This window comes from Peromyscus eremicus, chromosome 8a (assembly GCF_949786415.1).
Source record: "Peromyscus eremicus chromosome 8a, PerEre_H2_v1, whole genome shotgun sequence".
Lineage (NCBI taxonomy): Eukaryota > Metazoa > Chordata > Mammalia > Rodentia > Cricetidae > Peromyscus > Peromyscus eremicus.
In genome coordinates, this window is record NC_081423.1 from 87,136,865 (window position 1) to 87,156,097 (window position 19,233).

Here is a 19,233-nt window from a genome sequence, read left to right on the forward strand (position 1 = left end):
AGGTTCCCTTCTTGTGAGTAATTGGTCAGAGAGGCCTCAGAGACCCCCAAAACAATACAGAATGCTGCCACTGTTCACGGTTGCCCACCAGAGCTAGATGGTAAGAGCCTATTGCTGAAGACCCTATACACTTTGGTAACAGGAAATTCTTCCTACAAGCTGGCTTTCACGCATTGGAAGGTAGTCTGCAGGCTGTGTTTCTAGGGGGAGGGGTACCACAAGTTTTGTTTGATTTAAACTTCCATGACTACTTATATTTGAAACCTTAAAAAAAAGATTGTTTAGCCATTAGCCATGCAGTCCCACACCTTAGAAAGAAGTCCTAGCTGTTTCATTATAGTTTGGAATCATCTGCATCTTCAGTCATTTATTTATCTAGTCTTAGAAAAAGGATATATCTGTTTTTATTTTTTTATTCCAATGAAAAGTATCTTCAAAGCTCTGTAGGTTTACATGTAAAGGTGAATGCTTGAGGAAGTTCTAGATGAAAAACTGGAGAAATTAAAGGCAGGACAGGGAAGGACTAAGACACCTCTGTTTTATTTTAGCATGCTTGCAATAATTGTCCCAGGGTCTAGGAAGCCATACTCAGAACTTTTTCCAGTTTGTATTGTTTTTTTTTCTTTTGCAAATAAGATATACCTTTTCTGGGGTGAATCATAAAGTTAAGACTTTAGTATTCCCTTGCTTAATCGTATCATGTGACCTGATTTCTGTCCTTACAGCAAATGGCATGGTGTACCAGAATAGATTGCTGGAGGGTGTGTTATCCTCTAAAAGTAAGTAGATATGAAAAGGCTCATGACTGAAGTATGTTTTGTATTCTCCTGATTTAGAATCCTTCAGTACATTGATGATATTTTACAAACACAGTTTCTGCACATATTTTACCAAATATACTCTTGAACCATTCTTTTCTTTCAAAATGCCTTTAAATTAATAGTTTAGGAAATTGTACAAAGTAATGGGTTACATGCAGGCATCTTTGTGCATGTATGTCATTACACTTTGTTCTCATCCTTTCTTCCCATTGCCTCCCTTATATCCCATCCTACCCATTTGTTTCCTTCCTGTTCCCTGGTTAGTCCCCTTTCAGCTTCCTTATCACATATACTTCATGATTAGCTCTTTTCCCACCTAGCTTAAGAGCACCTCTTCTCTCTCCCTTCTTCTAGTTTCTTCTCTCTTCTAGTTTCATGACCTACACACACACACACACACACACACACACACACACCTATATTACACACATGCATATATATACACACTTATGTACGTGCATGTGTGCACAAACATTAAGGGGAAAAAAGTAAGATAAAACCAAATACTACTAAGTGTAGAGAAGGAGGAAAGACCAGCGGAGACAGTTGAAAAAAGGAAAGAATCTAGAAATGGGAAAAAGAAAAAAATTGCTTCCAAATAAAAAAATATATAAACTTAACTACATGAATATTCGAAGAAGAATAACAAAAAATAATATGTCATAATATGTAGTAACAAAAAGCCAGGGATCACAGGGGAAAAAATAAACAACAATAACAACAACAACAACCAAAAAAACCACAAGACAGGAAATGTTAGAGAACCTTCCCCTGGTCCTCAAAAGTTCAAGGCTGACAGTGGTGTGCATGGAAAGGAGGGAGATCAGTGAAACTCATGGACTCCTTTTCCCCTGTGACTTATGCTGCTGCTAAGTCTGCATTGAACAAGTGTCTGCCTTCCACCAGAATTGTCTTCACCAAGGTCATTTTTTTCTTTGTGTACTAGGAACCTCTGCTGGCCATACTTAGTTTTGCATTCTGTAGGCTGGGTGAGTTCTCTCACCCTCCTGAGACTCCCAGGACCACACAAAAGCTAACAATTTAACTAGGGGAAGTCTCCCAGTGCATTGGGAATCTGGAAGCAACCACAGCACTGAGATTTGGCACCAGGTGGAGAACCTGTCTGCATACTTTCAGGTCCTCCTGCATGTTAATCACCTTGATACAGGGATTCTACTGTGGGCTTCCAGTACACCCCTGAAGTAGGAAGCAGCAAATGACAGATGAGCTGTTCCAGTGTCTTAGCTCCTCCTGCCCCCAGGCTCAGAGCTGTCGAACTCTAGCCTCATTCTCAGTTGATGAGATCTGCTCACCACCAAAAATGATGGGCCTAGATCTTCTGCCCCCTCTTCTGTGTGTTCCCTGACCTTTAATGCAGGAGTGGGTTGTAGATGTATCCACTGGGACTGCATCACATGCTCATTGATCTCTGCACCTGTTGTGGCTTTCTGTAATGATCTCTCTGCTGTAAAGAGAAGCTTCTTTGATGAAGGGAAACAGCTATGCTTATTGATGTGTATAAGGGTAAGTTTTATAATGCAGTTAGGAGTTATGCTGGTCTGGGAAAGTTATAGTAGTGATCTCTTTTCTAAAATCCATGACCTCACTAGACCAAGTAGTTGTCTAGTTTACTAGTATCAGGCATATTTCCTTTCTATTTATTGGGCCTTATGTCTAATTAGACAGCTGCTGGTTACCACTAAGATATATGAGTGCCACTATAATATCTAGATTATATGAAGAACTCAAAATACAAAGAATCAAGAAAATAAATGACCTGATTAAAAAAAAATGAGCTATGGGTCTGAACAGAGAGGATCCTAAGAAAGACACAGGGATCGCCCAATGACAGAGAAATGGATGAGATCTACATGAACAACCTGGACGTGAGTGGGGGTAATGAAGGGCAAGTTTCGAGGGAAAGAAAGCTTAGGGGAGCGGGAGATCCCAGCTGGATCAAGAACAGAGAGGGAGAACAAGGAATAACAGACCATGATAAATGAAGACCACATGGGAATAGGAAGAGGCAAAGTGCTAGAGAGGTCCCCAGAAATCCACAAAGATACCTCCACAATAGACTATCGGCAATGGTTGAGAGAAAGCCCGAACTGACCTACTCTGGTGATAAGATGGCCAGAGAGTTCTCAATAGAAGAAAAAAATAAATAAAAATTTCTTCTCATCACAGTCAGAGTGCTTCAGATCAACAAAACTAACAACAATGCTCGTGAATGTGTAGGAAAGAGGAACCCTCATTTACTGTTGGTGAGAATGCAAACTGGTGCAACCACTCTGGAAACCAGTATGGAAAACCCTCAAAAATCTAAAAATAAATAAAGTTATTTTGCTAGTTTTGATACATTGGTTATTTAAAAAACAAAACAAAACAAATGAAGAAGGGTATGTAAAATATAGGAAATACAAATCAGCAAGAAAAAAATCAAACCCCCAAAGTGTTAAATTGGGCAAATACAGTAGTAGAAATTTGATGATCAGTCAATATTTTACAATATTTTAAATGGCACTCGATGCCACCAGCAATCGTGAAAACCTAAGTAAAAAAGCAGCAAACTATCACACACACACACACACACACACACACACACACACACACACGTCAATTTAAAAAAATGTGTCAAGTCAAAAAGTATGAAGTCCTATCAATGAGACCATGCATCACTAGAATATGAAGTGACTCATTACTTTCATTTTTTTTTTTTTTTTGAGCTGAGGATTGAACCCAGGGCCTTGTGCTTGCTAGGCAAGCGCTCTACCACTGAGCTAAATCCCCACCCCCACCCCCGACTCATTACTTTCAAAAGAGACTAGGTAAAGTTACAGAAATTTAAATATATGCATATTTTTCTGAAGTAACAGGGAGGGCATTGTCTACTGGGTCATTTGACCTTACATGCACACATATACAGTTCTATTGCAATCAGCACTGTTTCTTCTAAAAAAAATGTGGAAACAACCTAAATATTCATCTACAGAATGGGTCAATATAAATGGTTCATTATTATTGTAGAGCAATAGCTAATAAAATGAATGAAGAATTCTATGTTTTGATATGAACAAACATAAGACTACAAAAAGAATGCAAATGACAGTGGCAGGAGGAACTCATGATGTGGTTGGTGTAAGCTTTACACCTGTGCAAACCATTTCCCACATACCCATGAGAACCATTTCCCACATACCAGTGAGAACCATTCCCCATATACACATGAGAACCATTTCCCACATACACATGAGAACCACTTCCCACATACACATGAGAACCATTTCCCATATACACGTGAAAACTGTTTCCCACATACACATGAAGTAGCCTTAAGAATTGGAGCATATTTAAGACACTGGATTCCTCTGAGGAGAAAGGGTAAGAAAACAGTGAGGATGATCTTCCTGCTTTGTCAGTAACTGTTTCTTCCTAAAGTTGGTTGGGTTACATAGATGTCAAACATATCACCGTGAAGATTTTGCAAACCTGCAATTTTTTAATTTAACAAAAACATCAGAAGAAAGCTTCGAAATTCTTAGATCAACTTATTCCGGGGGAAGGACTGTGTGATCTTTTCTGGACTAGAAGCAAGAATTAACTAACTTTCCTGTTGCCTGCATTTGTGTGACTTTCATTTTCTTGTTTATGTAAGTGGTATAGGACTAGACCGTAACTTTTGGCAGTTAACTATATAAACTGATCCCATACCCTAGAAGAGCTCCGAGGTAAAGGTTTTGACTCCACATTCATACTGGTAGTCCCTGTACAAACCAATCGTACCACACTGGGCTTGAGAATACCACACTATAACAGTAGTACATCGCTTGTGTCATATTTTGTGGTTATTTGATCTTATTTATACTCCTCTTTCTCCAAAGGTGGGATTGTGAATGTTGCTAGCATTGACACGATTTTACCACACATGGACATGGAACTCACAGAAATGGAGAAAGAAGATTTGGTAGAGAAACTGCCTGTTGATGGTGAGCATGTAAATCTAAATGTTCGTGATAACTTGAAAATGAGTGTATTTATATAGTGAACTCTGTATTGAAGTGCAGTAGATCCAAGAAATTGGTTAAAGAATAAATTTAAAGAAGCCATTGATGAAAGAGAGGATTTGTATTATTTGATTAATGTCTAGAATTGGTAACAGAGCAGAACTGCAGTGAAGTGATGGCTACAGACTAATGGATGTGAGGTTTGAGGTGGTAAAGTGTTCTTAGATCATGGTCATGGTTGCACAGCTCTGTGCATACTAAAAACTTGCAAGTATTTTGAGTATAATTCACACACCATAAAATCCAACTGTGTAATATGTGAATTATTTACATATAAATCTTTCAAAAATATTGATGATAGTCTGCTTTACTTTTTAGTTAAAGGAGAAAACAAGGAACAAAAGTTTTCCTCTGAGAAGATTTAGTGACACTGTGGACAATTGATACTCTCTTCTGGTCACTTTCAATTGTTGACAGGAGAATTAATAAAATCTCAGATTATTAGGGGCATGTTTGAGTTAATGGTCTTAATTATAAGTTTCTCAATTATATAAAATGTGTTTAAATATTTTTATTGGCAATTAAAAAAGCAGAAAATTATATTTTGCAGAGAACACGTCTTAGCCATTTTTTTCAATAAAGGAAGAAACATCTAAAATTCTAAACTGCCTTAAATTTCTGAGCAAATCCTAGATGTGTAGCATCCTGTCATTGCAATTACTTTTAAATTCATTTTACAAATAAATATTGAGATTCTGCTTTATAAAAAAATATTAATCATTGGAGTGATTATTTACTTCTGTATGACAGAAGAGTAACAAACTGGATACAGGAAATATCAACTCATTACATAAGGATATCCTTTTAAAATCCAAATTAAAACATTATTATTATAGCACATGCAATTTGTAAATCCTGATGCTTGTTCTTGATATAAGCAGAGTTTACAGAATATACAGTTTTCTGTGGCATAAAAACCATCAAGCAGACTCTATGGGAGAAGGTAATTTAATATTGTAATTTACCCCTAACACTTGCAAGTTGAATTTCCTATCCCATAATAGATTGTGCTCTAGTAATCATGATTTAGATTTCTAACTCACAAGACACAAAAATATGGGATAAAATTACAGAGTCTATAAATATCACCTTATTTCTATTTTATACTTTAGTAAGTGTCAATATGCATGTCTATATTGGACATATATGTTTTCTTACCAGGTAATAAGAAGGTTGAATTGAAAAATTTACTAAATGCATTGAAAACTTATACTGGTGAGTATCCACTTTGATACTGTGGATAATGTTTAAAATAATTTCTCAAGTTATCCAATTGGTATATTTTGTCTTATGACTGTTTCAACTAATAGGTGCTCTAAAAATCTTATTAGGAGCTTTGTCTTAGATTTAATAATAAAATTTAAGTATTTTATTTTTGGAAAGAAATTTTAAGAAACTACTTTTTATAAATCAATAATATTATTTACTTCATCAGGATTCAAATAACCCTTGTCTTGATGTGCATAGTAAGTAACAAGCTAAAACTTTTATGGGCTCCATCTATCATGCCACTGTAAAGACAATGCTCACATTACTAAAAATCTCCCTATTAGTTTCTCCTTCCAGAATTATAAATCTCTCATTCTAATTTGCTAAGAACTCTTAATCAAAAAGGACCACTCAGCTGGATTAGCTGCACACAAACTCATCACTAAGAGAATATTCCTTTTATAAAATTAAGGAATTCTACTCTGTCTGTGGTTTTCCCCCATAGTTCTTTGTAGTTGAAGGTGATTTTTCCAGTGTACTACTTCAAGTTGAAGATGAGGTGGAACAGATGAGGTTCTCATGACCAGATATAATTAGATTGTTCTCCAAATGGCCAGATGTTAATGTTACTATTTTTCAAAAGGAAAAAAGATTGATGTCAATGATCTACTACAAGTTATGAGAGACATGGGGATTGAACTCAACAAGAGAGAAGAGGAGACACTACTTCATGCCCTCCCCGTGGATGGTGAGCCACATAAATGCCTTTTCAAGGGACTGGATGCCTAGGGGTCATTGCACAGTTTCCTAAACTTATCTCTTCAGTTATTTCCTCTAAGAAGTGCTGGCAATGAATGGGAAAAATGTGTTCAGTCATAAATCTAAGACTCACCAAGCTCTTCAATAATTCTGCCATCAGAATTGACGTAATTGCTGCAGTGTGGCCCGCTCAGGTTCCTGGGCCCCAATCACATGAGAGAGAAGAGTGAACAAGGGGGTGAGAGGCCAGGGTAAAGGAGGGAAGGGGACAGGATAGGAGACAGAAGGGATGAGATAGTTTCTGCTTTTCTCCCCAATGGCTTTTTTGCTGTATATATTTTTGTCACTAAAAGAATTTATTTTTTAAAAATTATTTTTATTTCGTAGGATGTTAGGGAAGATTTCTCTTTTAAAAAAAAAGCTTAAAAATCTTGCTTACTGGAACTAGTGAGTTGCTCAGTAACTGAGTGACTTGCTTTTTCTTGGGAGATAAATTTCTCTCTCTTTTTTTTTCTTGTAGATGCTGGAATGGTGTTTCAGAACAGACTGTTGGAAGAAGTGAAGTCTAGGAAAGGTTTGTAAGAAGTGTGATCAGCAGAAAAATCTGCTAAAATTCAACACATGCATTTATAACAGTATGTTTTAATTGTGCCTATGTCTCTATATTTAGATTTCCCATTTCCTACACTCAGTCTTTGATATAATTATCCATATTATATCATTACAAGATGTCCATTCTTGAACCTTTTTAAATTGCACTGTCAAATAATCATTTAAAAATCTAACTACACACCAATCCCTCTTGAAAAAATTTTTTAAATAAAAAATTATTTAAAAAATCTATACACAGAATATAATATGGAAAATAATACCCCTTTATTCTATGAATTCACAAATCAAAAATTCTTCATTTTTATATCATTTCCCCTAAAACCAATTAACAAGAAACGAAGAAGATGCTAACTTTCAACATCCATTCACTACTACAAATAAATTATACGTTTATACTTTTTGTTGTGCTAAAGTATAAGATTAAAATTTTAGGCCTAGATATATACGTATTTTGTATATTAGCTATTTTCTTCATAATTCTTTTTTTGTTTGTTTGTTTCCCAAGGAGGAATGGTTAAAGTCAATAACCTGGACACTGTTCTGGGAAGTCTGGGCATTAAACTCACAGATAAAGAACATGAAAGCCTGACAGAAAATCTACCACTTACTGGTGAGTGTTGTGTACCACAGTGGATGTGACTTAGTGGTGAGTGTTGTGTACCACAGTGGATGTGACTTAGTGGTGAGTGTTGTGTACCACACTGGGTGTGACTTAGTGGTGAGTGTTGTGTACCACACTGGATGTGACTTAGTGGTGAGTGTTGTGTACCACACTGGATGTGACTTAGTGGTGAGTGTTGTGTACCACACTGGATGTGACTTAGTGGTGAGTGTTGTGTACCACACTGGATGTGACTTAGTGGTGAGTGTTGTGTACCACACTGGATGTGACTTAGTGGTGAGTGTTGTGTACCACACTGGATGTCCCTTAGTGGTGAGTGTTATATACAACAGTGGATGTTAGACAAGAATTGACATTGTGGACTTGTGAGAATGAATATATATTTAAGTGATACTTACATATAAAAATTATTTTTCAAAGGGAAGGGAGAAACTAGTTCCAGTTTAAGAACAATGTGTAGTAGGGCGTTTAAAGAACAAATTCAACAGGGTATCTTTGAACATTAAAGTCTGGGCCACTCTCAGAACCAGGTATTCAGAGAATTCAGAAAGCTATTTCAGCAATGTGAGCAGCAGATGGTTTTCTTTTTTGTGAGCTGAAGTTGTACTATGTAGCCCAGCAAAGCCTTGAACTTGCCACCTTCCTGCCTCAGCCTCTCCAGTTCAGAGAAAACAGTCATGGATAGCCATGTAGGCATTTACAGTCTAACTGTAGAAACTGATCACCTGTTTTTGGTGTGATTAATGGCTGGTTGTTGTTTATAACCAGGTTAAGTTTTATTTTTCTTTAGATTTTTTTCTTCTCAAATCTATCAATTAAATGGAATGCTTTTAAGTTTCAGCTTACTTGTATAAGGATTCTGAGTTCAGAAACAACCATGGACTAATGGCTGCCTATTTGTTTTATTTTAACAAAAGAGTAAACTTTTTTTTTATTTTAAAACAATTGAAATTAAAAAATGTATCATGTTTAAATACACTAGAGTTATTCTCTCTGGTACAGGATGAAATGAAGATAGGGAGACAGAGTAAGCCAAAAATACTTGACAAATGAATGAAAGTGAACTGGCTAAATAGAGTGAAAACAAATTAAATTGCTGTTTCTGAGTGCAAAGAATAGAGATTAATTTATAATTGCCTAAACCATGTGCACATCCTGTGATTTCAGGGCAACCAGCACATCTATAGAAAAATTACATGACTATAACTAAATCTAATTAGTACAAGTTAGTTAGGTCCATGTCCTCAATTACCTTCCTTGAGAAAGAAAACTATGTTTCCATGTAACAAGCCCAAAACCACTGTGCGGCTGTTTTATTCCAAATTAACAAGTCGTGTGTGTGTGTGTGTGTGTGTGTGTGTGTGTGTGTGTGTGTGTGTGTGCAGGCCAACGGTTGATGTCAGATGTCTTCCTTAATCACCTTGCCACCTTATAAGATGCAGGTTCTTGCTGGCCTAGAGCTTACTGATTAGGGCTAGGCTGGCTAGACAAGCTCCAGGGATCTTCTTGCCTCTTTCTTCTCAGTTCTAGGACTACAGGCTCATGCAGCATACGTGTCTTCTTCCATGGGTGTTGGGGATCTGAATTCGGCCTCATGCTTGTGCAGCCTTATTGACTAGCTCATCTCCCCAGCCTCACCAGCTAAGAATTGCTGATTGCTGCAGAAGTCTGTCACAAGCTACCTCCTAGGCACATCTTAAATTCTGCAGTAGGGTGGCTAACTTAAAGAGTGGAAGTTTCAGGATCCCTCCCTTCTCTTGAAGGCCTCAACTTCTCTGTCACCACCCTATTCCAACCTGGTGTTTCTTAAGCTCTAGTTACTGGACATCTTATCTCTGCCTGCTGTTTTCTATAGTATTGTGACTCATAATCATATATTTCAAAGGTTTGTCTAGAAATTTGATGAAGGCCTAAGGAACAGGATCTACAGTTCATGCATTCAACCTTCCTTTGGAGTCTTTTGAATAAAGAACTTGTTTGTATTGAGTCTTTTTAGTTTTTTTGTTTTTTTTTTTATGATGAGAGTTTAGAACAAGCTTTATGGCGAATGGTCAGTAAAAGTGAATAGAAACTCAAGTTCAGAAGAATGTAGTGTTTCAGATTTAATGGGCTGCCATTTGATATTCTGAAGTTCTTCATAAATTTATCATTGAATTCATGTTTCCTAATGAGATCTAGTAGGAAAATAGAATAAAGCTGGGGCTTAGAGTTGCCTTGGGTAGGTTCTTCCCAGGACACACTCTGGGTGAACTGTTCCACACGTTGTTGACCTCCTACCTCCTCCTTACTACCTGGACCTCGTAGCCCCTCCCACCAGAGATTGTGGTCTTTCTTAGCAGTGAACCAGTGCCATGTGTCCATGACTCTAGTGCTGTTTCCTTTTCCCCACAGATGGTAGAAACAGTTATCTAGACTATAAATACATTAGTAACAGAATATTAATAATGTGTATCCTCAGTCGTCCCAAGTTATCAGTTAAAATAGCAATAAAAGATAAAATGTAACTAAGGGTGAGTGGATATATGTAGTTGCACTCAGAGGCCAAGGCAGAAAGATTGCAATTTGAGGCTAGCCTGGGCTACACATAGAAAAACTTTCTGTGTCTTTCCCCTCCCAACACACACACACACACACACACACACACACACACAGAAGATGGTGAATATTTGACTGACTCAGCATAAATCCTGGAAAGAACTTGGGGTCTGCACTAGAAATATGGGTTTCCAGAGTCCCATCCAACATCATTAGTCTATTATTCTATCATTTCTGTGAACATTAAACTTAGAACATTAAACTTCTTTGCCAATCCTCCACCAAACATAGAATAGATTCTTGTCCTTATTGTACACTGAATGAATTTTAATTGATTCAGATTAAGTTGTGATAGGCTTCAATTCTTAATTTTTAATCTCTTGTGCTAATTATGGTTTTTCCTGCAGCTGATGGAAAGATTCATCTTGAAAAAGTGCTAGACACAGTAGAATCTATTACAGGTTAGTGTCTATACATCTAAAGTCAATTTTACCAAATTATATATTTATACGGTGCTATTATTTTGTATTGGCTTTTCTACTGTTCTTTCCTTCCATGTTGGTGAAGTACCTGCAATTGTAGTTTAGAACATTCGCATTTAAGCATTACTTCAGTACAATATCTGATAGAAAAATTATTTTGCATCTGGTATATTTATCATGATAGTCACTGACTTCAAAATCTAAATTAGCACAGAATATTATAAGCAGATTTTCATAAAGATAAAAATTCTCTTACAGGGAAAATAGAAGAGAAATAGAATTCTGATAAAATTAATAGATTTTTTTACCTACAATATACTAATTTACCTCTTGTAAACTGCATCTTTATGTCTATTATTACACTGACTGAAAAATTATATTTCTGTCCCAATTAATGAGAATTGTGAGCACTTGGAGTATTTGTGTGCACTCATATGGCTATTGTAACTGAAGAGACCTCCACATGTGTTTGGAGGTAGGAGAGTTTTCTCTGCACTAACATACGCCTGATTCTATGATGTTGAAGGAGGAGACATTGATGTCTGTGATGTGGCAAATGTTCTGAAGAAAATGGGAATAACTCTCACAGACAACGAACACAGAGACCTGCTGGAGCAGCTCCCCATCAGTGGTAAGCATTTTAAAATGCCAATATAGTATTGGTTGTAGTTTACATTTTTATTGCTTCTGAGAATGTCTATAAACATTTTCTAAAAGGCATCAAAAATACTTTCAAATTTCATGGAGATGAATTATCTCATGCCAATGTAATTATAGATAAATGGACAATTGGATGGATGGATGGATGGATGGATGGATAGCAGATAGATAGATAGATAGATAGATAGATAGATAGATAGATAGATAGACAGATAGATGAGATGAGAGATAGACAGATGACAGTGACTTGTTGAAAAGAAACACTTGAAACCTATAACTGCACTAGAAGGCTGACAATGAAGGAGGAGAGAAAATAACTTTTAAAAGTTAAAAGGTATGAGAGGGGGCTGGAACAATGGCTCAGTGGTTAAGAGCTGTTTCTGTTCTTGCAGAGGACCTGGCTTTGGTTCCTGACACACACATGGCATCTCACAATCATGCATTAGGGGATCCAATGCTCTCTTCAGACCACCCTGGACACCAAGTATACATACATACATACATACATACATACATACATACATACATACATTCAGGCAAAGCACGCACACACATAAAATTAAAATAAGTGAATATGGTGACTGGAGAGCACTGGCTACTCTTCCAGAGGACCTAAGTTTGAAACACAACACCCATAATGGCAACTCACAATCATCTGTAGCTTCAGTTTTGGGGGATCTGACACCCTCTTCTGGCCTCTGTGGGCACCAGGCATGCATGCTGGCAAAGCACCCATACACATACAATAACTTTAAATTTTTAAATTATTTTTAAAAGACTCAATTTTAAAAAGCATCATTTTATATGATACCCAAATGTATATAGTATGTAAACTTGTAAAGGATAAAAATTATCAATAACTTTAAAGAAATGAATAATTTAACTTCATCTTAAAAATGTCATCTATGGGCTGAAGAGAATGCTTGTCATCTGTGATGTTTGAAAGAAAATGGCCCTCATAGGCTCATATTTGAATACTTGGTCCCATTGGTAGGACTTTTTGGGAAGGACTGGGCATGTGGCTTTGTTGGAGGACGTATGTCACTGGGGGGGGGGGTGGTGAGCTTTGAGGTTTCAGAAACTCATACCGTTGCCAATTAGCTCTATCTCATTGTTGTGACTCAAGGTATGAGCTCTTAGTGCTCTAGCACCAGGCCTGCCTGCCTGTGGCCATGCTCCGTCCCATGATGGTCATGGGCTCCAACTCTCTGGAACTGAGAGCCCCAAATTAAATGATTTCTAAGTTACCTTGGTCATAGTGTTTTAACACAGCAATAGAAAAGTAGCTAAGACAATGTGTTAGCATGAGGATCTGAGTTCGAATCTTTAGCACTCACATAAAAAGAATGGCATGGCAGCCTGGGCTATAGTTTTAACACTGGGAGAGTAGGGACAGGCAGATCCCAAAGGCTTGCTGGCCAGCCAGTGTCAAGCTTCAGGCTCAGAGCTTTTGTCTCCAAAACATAAAGTGGAAGCTAGCAAGACAGTTCAGAGAGTAGAGGCACTTGCCACCAACCCTAACAGCCTGAGTTCAGTCCCCACATGGTGGAAGGGGAGAACCAACTCCCCACAAGTCACTAGTTTCTTTATTTAAATTATGAGTTTTTCTGCCCTTAATGACTCCCCATGATTCATTTGTGTGTGACCTGATTTATGTTTCTTGTAGCTGATGAAAAAGTCCACAAGAACAGAATGATGGATGGTTTGAAGTCTCTTAGTCGTAAGTAAAGAACATAATTAAAAATTCAGAGACCCATCAACTTACCTACATAATGCCATCTTTATCTTCCTTTGTAAATATGTTTGTTACCAAAGAATCTTTACATTAGAGGGTTTGTTTTCATTTTTTAAATTGTATTCCTGTTTGTTGAAAAAGGAAGTTGTATAAGTATGTGAACCAAAGGGTTCTTTTCTACCATGAATAAGGCCCTCGGTTCAATCCCTACTTCCAGGAGAGAAAAAAAAGGAAGCCATTGACTTGAGTTCACCTTGACAATATTTAATGGATGAGACTTTATGCTGCTCCAAGGGAGTTCTGTGAACATAGTACCACAGTTTAAACTGAGGAAATATATTCCATTTTTAAGCCTATTTTGACATTTTTGTGGACTAAATGGTCTCACTAAAACTGGAAACTTAATTAAAATGAGGAGCATTGGAATTAAAAATCCATCAGATTTTACTAATTCCTCTTGATTTTCCTAGATGGGACTGTTGATGTCAATAAAATCGACACAATTTTGAAAAATATGGGGTGGAAGCTAACAAATGATGAAATTAAGGATCTGAAGAAAAATGTGCCTGCCGATGGTGAGCATTTAAGATATGTTTAAGTCAGAAAATCTGAGACTTGTGTGTATGCATCAGTTAGTCAATCCCTAAATGTTCATCAGACACAGCTGGGCTTTTTAAATTGAAAGAAAGTGATGGCCTCATGTTTTTGTCCTTTGTGATACAGTTCTTGTCACTCACGTGGTAAAGTGAATTTATTTGGGTATTCTACTGGGCTAGGAGGAGCTGAAGGGGGGGACAGTACAATGAAAATGTTAAAGGTGAATTGTCTGAAAGTGACAAATGAATGCTAAGGGAGGAGTGATTTAAGCACCTCAGCCATCCACCGAAATGATTATTTCCACAGTCACTAATCCCACTTAATCGAGACATTTGCCACTGTCCAAGAAAACAAGCAAGCAAGGGACAGGAGAGAATGATAGGTTGAGCACACATTCCTTCGCCATGAAGCGTGGCAAAACCAGACAGCTGGCACAGGGCAAGGACGATGCAGGATTCACACCAGCATTGTTGGCACACCCCTCTGTTCTGAGCCACCCATCCTGGTCTAAGCTTTGTCTTCTTGGACTCCAGCTGCCTCTGCCTGGGATGGTGATAACAGCTGTGTGCATCAAATCACAGAGGAATTCAACCACAAATGAGTAAAGTGGGTGAATATGAACCTGGGGGAAACTCTTGGCTAAAAGTATTCATTTTGATCACATGCCATGTCATTTTATTATTGCCAGTGATGGCTGTGCCCTTCAGTAGGATATATATTATTTTCAGATATATTCCTATAAATGTACTCATTTACTTCTAACAGTATTACTTGTGTATTCAGATATGCTTACTACCTGTTAAATAGTAGGAAGTGCTTAAATTGCAAAAATTCAGTTGAAAAATAATTACAATTCTGGATTTATCTAAATGTATTTCTTTACACTTTGTTCAAATCATCCAAATTTCATAAGATATAAAAAGTGAGACAATAAAAGACATGTTAGGTATGGAGCAGCATAAAAAGCCACTGAAATACATGTAACTGACAATGTGATACTCTTGCCAACTGATTTTGGCCATGCACATTGAAGTACTGGCCAACTGTTCTACCAATGATTGGCAAGAGTTATGCAAAGGAAACCGTGCATGATTTGAATGCAGCTGATATTGAATACATAGTTTTAAATATGATGTTTGGGAATGTAAAATTATGCTTTATACAATACATATTATAAAGTATTTGTAAATGAAAAGCTGTGATTCCTTAATGTAACTTAAGCACTACAAATAAACAGTGATTCTTGTGTTCATATGGGCTCTTCCTTCATCTCACACCTTTGCTAGTCAACTGCTATGCTAAATTTTATGTTTATAGTCTCCTTGTTTTAAAAGCACTTGTTTCAGATAAATGTGTGGGTGTGGGTATGTGTTCCTAAACAATATTTCAAAATAAATATGTATTTTCCTGTTTGTGAGTTTTATTAAAATGTTATCTTACAATGCCTCACAGATTTTCTGGAACTTACTTCCTCAATATTGAATTCCCCCAAATGCCTAAAAATACCACAAGAGTAATACTTCCTTGTTGCTATGAAATATTTTAATTCATGAATATACCACAATCTAATTATGATTTTCCTACTTAGTGGATATTTTCATTGTTTCTAGTTCTCACCATTACAATGATTCCTTCGCAAAGTGTGCCTCGTGATGCACATGTCCAAGAATTTTTTCAGATATATACCTAGAAGTAGAAGTATATACTCTAGAAAACCTGGGTCATATGGGGTATGCACCTATTTACTTTTACAAGATAAGAATAAGTCGAAATTAATATCTTCATCAGAAAATTTAATGGAATTTTTTCCATTTAGTTATTAACATTTATAGTAATCTTGTATAAATATGCATCCGTATCCTGCTGAGTCTCACTAATTTAGTGATGGTGATGTTCTTCCTGGGTATTGATTACTGCAGATGTGCTATTTATGAAACATTTCCAAATGTTTATTAGAGATACAAGGTTCCTCTTAAATGACTTACACTACTACCATAGAATGAGTTGCTATTGACATTGTATTTAGTACTAGCAATAATTCTCTCTTGTGCTTTCTCCTTCCCTCTGTCCCTCCCTCCCTCCGTCTCTTTCTCTGTCTCTTCCCCTGAAGGCCACTCTCTAATATTATTCTGACTACATTAGTTTTGACACCTTAGGGGAAATACCTTAAATACCATCTGCTCAGAGGTGTCACTTTTTATTGTGCAGATAGTAATGGAACAGTAAGTGTAATCCTCCAACCCAGAAACACCTTGGAGTTAGCACTCACACTACAAAAGAATTAGCAAGTCTGCCCAGAAAAATAGGTAAATACTGATTGAGAACTTATAACATGAGCAAATGGTTAGTAAACTCCAAATTGAAACATCATTAAGTGTAGTATAAAACAGCTCTAAATCCTGTTTTAGTGATCTGATCTAAATAAAAGTTATTTAACGTAAATGCCCCTGAGTCTTACCCTTGAATGTGGAAGGTTTGAGTAGAACTGAATAACAGTAGCATTGTTGAAATTGTTGAGTTTTTAGCATTTTGTTTCTTTATTCTGACTCATCCTCATGAAAAAGATAAAGCTGCAGAAATTCTCAAATGTGCTGCTAGAATCTTTTCCTCTTGCTATTTTTAAATCACATGATACATTTCTTTATTTGAATTTCTTCTTACAGTACATGGAAAAGTTTCAATGAAAAACTTGTTGAAGGGGTTAGACGCATTTACAGGTGAGTGAGAACTTGTATACTAACAAACCCCTCAGACTATGCAGTAGTATAGTTTCAAACAGATTTTTCTGCTATTCTATTCCTTATCTTTTTTGTTTTAATTTTTAATATTTTTTTAATAAGTGTGTTTTTTTGTCCTACAGTTCGCCCTTATGCTGGTTAAATGTGTAAAACATTAACTTCTGAGCTCTCTAGGGCATTTATTTTGGCAGTATCACTTCCTGGAGCATTATTAATAAACACCCAAACCAGACTATATCAAGTAACAACCATAAAATACTTTGTTATTATCTACATCAAGAACAAATAACATATTTTAGAAAAAAAAACAGAAAAAAGACAATATACAGTACTTTCTGGTTAAGATGCACAAATGAACTGATTCTGATATCTTAATTAGGAGTCATACAAATGAAATTTATTCCCTTCTCCTTTGACTCATCCTCATATCATAAAATATATCCCAACATTTCTATGTAAGCAGAAAATATGACGTGACCCTCTTGATTCTGTATACATATATTTTAGTGTTTTAATTTTTCTCTTAGGTTTAAAAACCCTTCTTTAACATTACATTGCTTCTTGAAATAATTATAATGTTTAGGATGATAATATTTCGTGTTTTTCAAAGGACCAAAGTTGGACATGAGATTTCTTCCTGCTATGATAAACAAAATGGGCCTTGAGCTGACAGATAAAGAACGGATGAAGCTGATGAATGAGCTGCCTGTTGACGGTACGTTGTACAGACGGGAGCTTAGTTTGATAGGACTGTGGGGAGGTTCCTCCTTTTAGTACATAGTATCTCAAACATTTTATGAATAAAGTTTATGTTGTGCTTAGAAAGACCCTCTCCCTTTTAATCCAGAACATCGGGGCATAAGCAGGCACTGGACTGTCAGCCCCTCCAGCCAGGTGCAACACTAGCCTAAGAAGGAAAATAAAAGGAAGCTGCTGATGAATCAGGTGAAAGAAGGAAAATGAAAGAAAGAAATGAGCATCAGCATAGTTGAGCCTATTAAAATCTTCTTAGGCGCAGACAGCTATTCTACAGAGAGTTTGTGAGCTACAGGAAGTGGATGTTGCTGAAGATGGGAGAGTCAGTTTTCTTCAAGGTCAGGCCTGCTGATAGGTTGCCCATGTTGAAGTGGTCAACCATAGGCCCACACATATGTGCAAACACTGATGAGATTCAGTAAGATATACACTGCAATATCTATAACAACAATAATTGTAGAGGAAGAGGACATGAATTTAAGATAAAGACACAGGAAGGGGTACAAGGCAGATGGCTGTGATAAAAATACATTGTGTTCATGTATGGAATTCTAAAATAAAAATTATCTCAGGTGTTTAAATTGTATAGTCTGTCAGACTGATAGTACTCATTTTTTAAATTCTTCTGTTTTTATTGGGGGCATAAAAACATATTTATTCAATAAATAGTAAAAATTCTTCCTGAAAGAGAGAAATGTGTGTAACTGAGTGTGTTTGCACAAGTCTCTAATACTAGTACTCAGGAGGTGCAAGAAGTTCAAGACCAGCCTATGCTACAGTGACCACACCTCAAAAGAAAAACCTAATAAAATTGACTACAATAAGGAGAAAGAAAGAAATATGTGTTTTTATGAGCATCTGTATCACATTTTGCTTGACATTAAGTATGTTTTTCATTATAGACTCTGGGAAGATCTATAAAAACAGATTGTTGAATGAGGTAAAGTCTTTCGAAGGTGAGTAACAAGCAATTTGAAAATTGATGTTTAAGTTGTGTTTTTAGAGATATCATACCCTTCTTTCTGAATTTATATTCAGAAATTTATTTCTTCGTTATAAATGTTTTTACCTCTATGACTTGTTTTTGTCTTTGTAAAAGGTCTCACAATGTCTTAAATTTTGCAAAATAAACTGTCAAATTGCCATTTGATTTCTAGATAGATATATAAAGTGTGACGATGACAAAAATGACCCTGGAATTAGCTAAGGAAGTACAGGCGACCTCAAATTAATCATATTCACTGTCAGAAATATTAAGCATTATTTTCCTCTTACAAGAACTTATTTTGTGTGTGTGAGCACCTGTGCGCGTGCGTGGCGCACATGACGAGGTCAGAGGACAACTTGTGGGAGTTGGTTCTCCCCTCCTACTGTGTGGGTCCTAGGGGTCAAACTCAAGTCATCAGACTTGGTGGCAGGTGCCTCTGCCTGGTGAGCTGGTAGAACAAAGTCCATTATTTCATTATTATTTCTTTAACTAGAATGTATTTTTAGTGACATCTAGCTAAGAAAATCTGTAGACAAACACATAAGATTATAGCTCAGGTTTTCTCCACTAATTACTTCAAAAAAGAGGAAGAATTTGGGGAATGATTAAAGAGCTAGAAGCTCGCTCTACATTGGATACCTGTTAAGAGGAATGC

The 19,233-nt window shown here is 36.6% G+C and overlaps 1 protein-coding gene across 1 annotated transcript in view; it reads left to right on the plus strand.

Annotated features, from left to right (window-relative positions):
- Window positions 1-19,233, plus strand: part of LOC131917107 (uncharacterized) — a 159,412-nt gene that overhangs the window by 15,914 nt on the left and 124,265 nt on the right. The window contains exons 11-23 of the mRNA XM_059270741.1: window positions 726-779; window positions 4,703-4,807; window positions 6,047-6,100; window positions 6,738-6,842; window positions 7,374-7,427; window positions 7,971-8,075; window positions 11,030-11,083; window positions 11,631-11,735; window positions 13,431-13,484; window positions 13,970-14,074; window positions 16,760-16,813; window positions 17,445-17,549; window positions 18,493-18,546. Coding sequence (XP_059126724.1) covers window positions 726-779; window positions 4,703-4,807; window positions 6,047-6,100; window positions 6,738-6,842; window positions 7,374-7,427; window positions 7,971-8,075; window positions 11,030-11,083; window positions 11,631-11,735; window positions 13,431-13,484; window positions 13,970-14,074; window positions 16,760-16,813; window positions 17,445-17,549; window positions 18,493-18,546 — 1,008 coding nt within the window. The remainder of the gene's footprint in view (window positions 1-725; window positions 780-4,702; window positions 4,808-6,046; window positions 6,101-6,737; window positions 6,843-7,373; window positions 7,428-7,970; window positions 8,076-11,029; window positions 11,084-11,630; window positions 11,736-13,430; window positions 13,485-13,969; window positions 14,075-16,759; window positions 16,814-17,444; window positions 17,550-18,492; window positions 18,547-19,233) is intronic.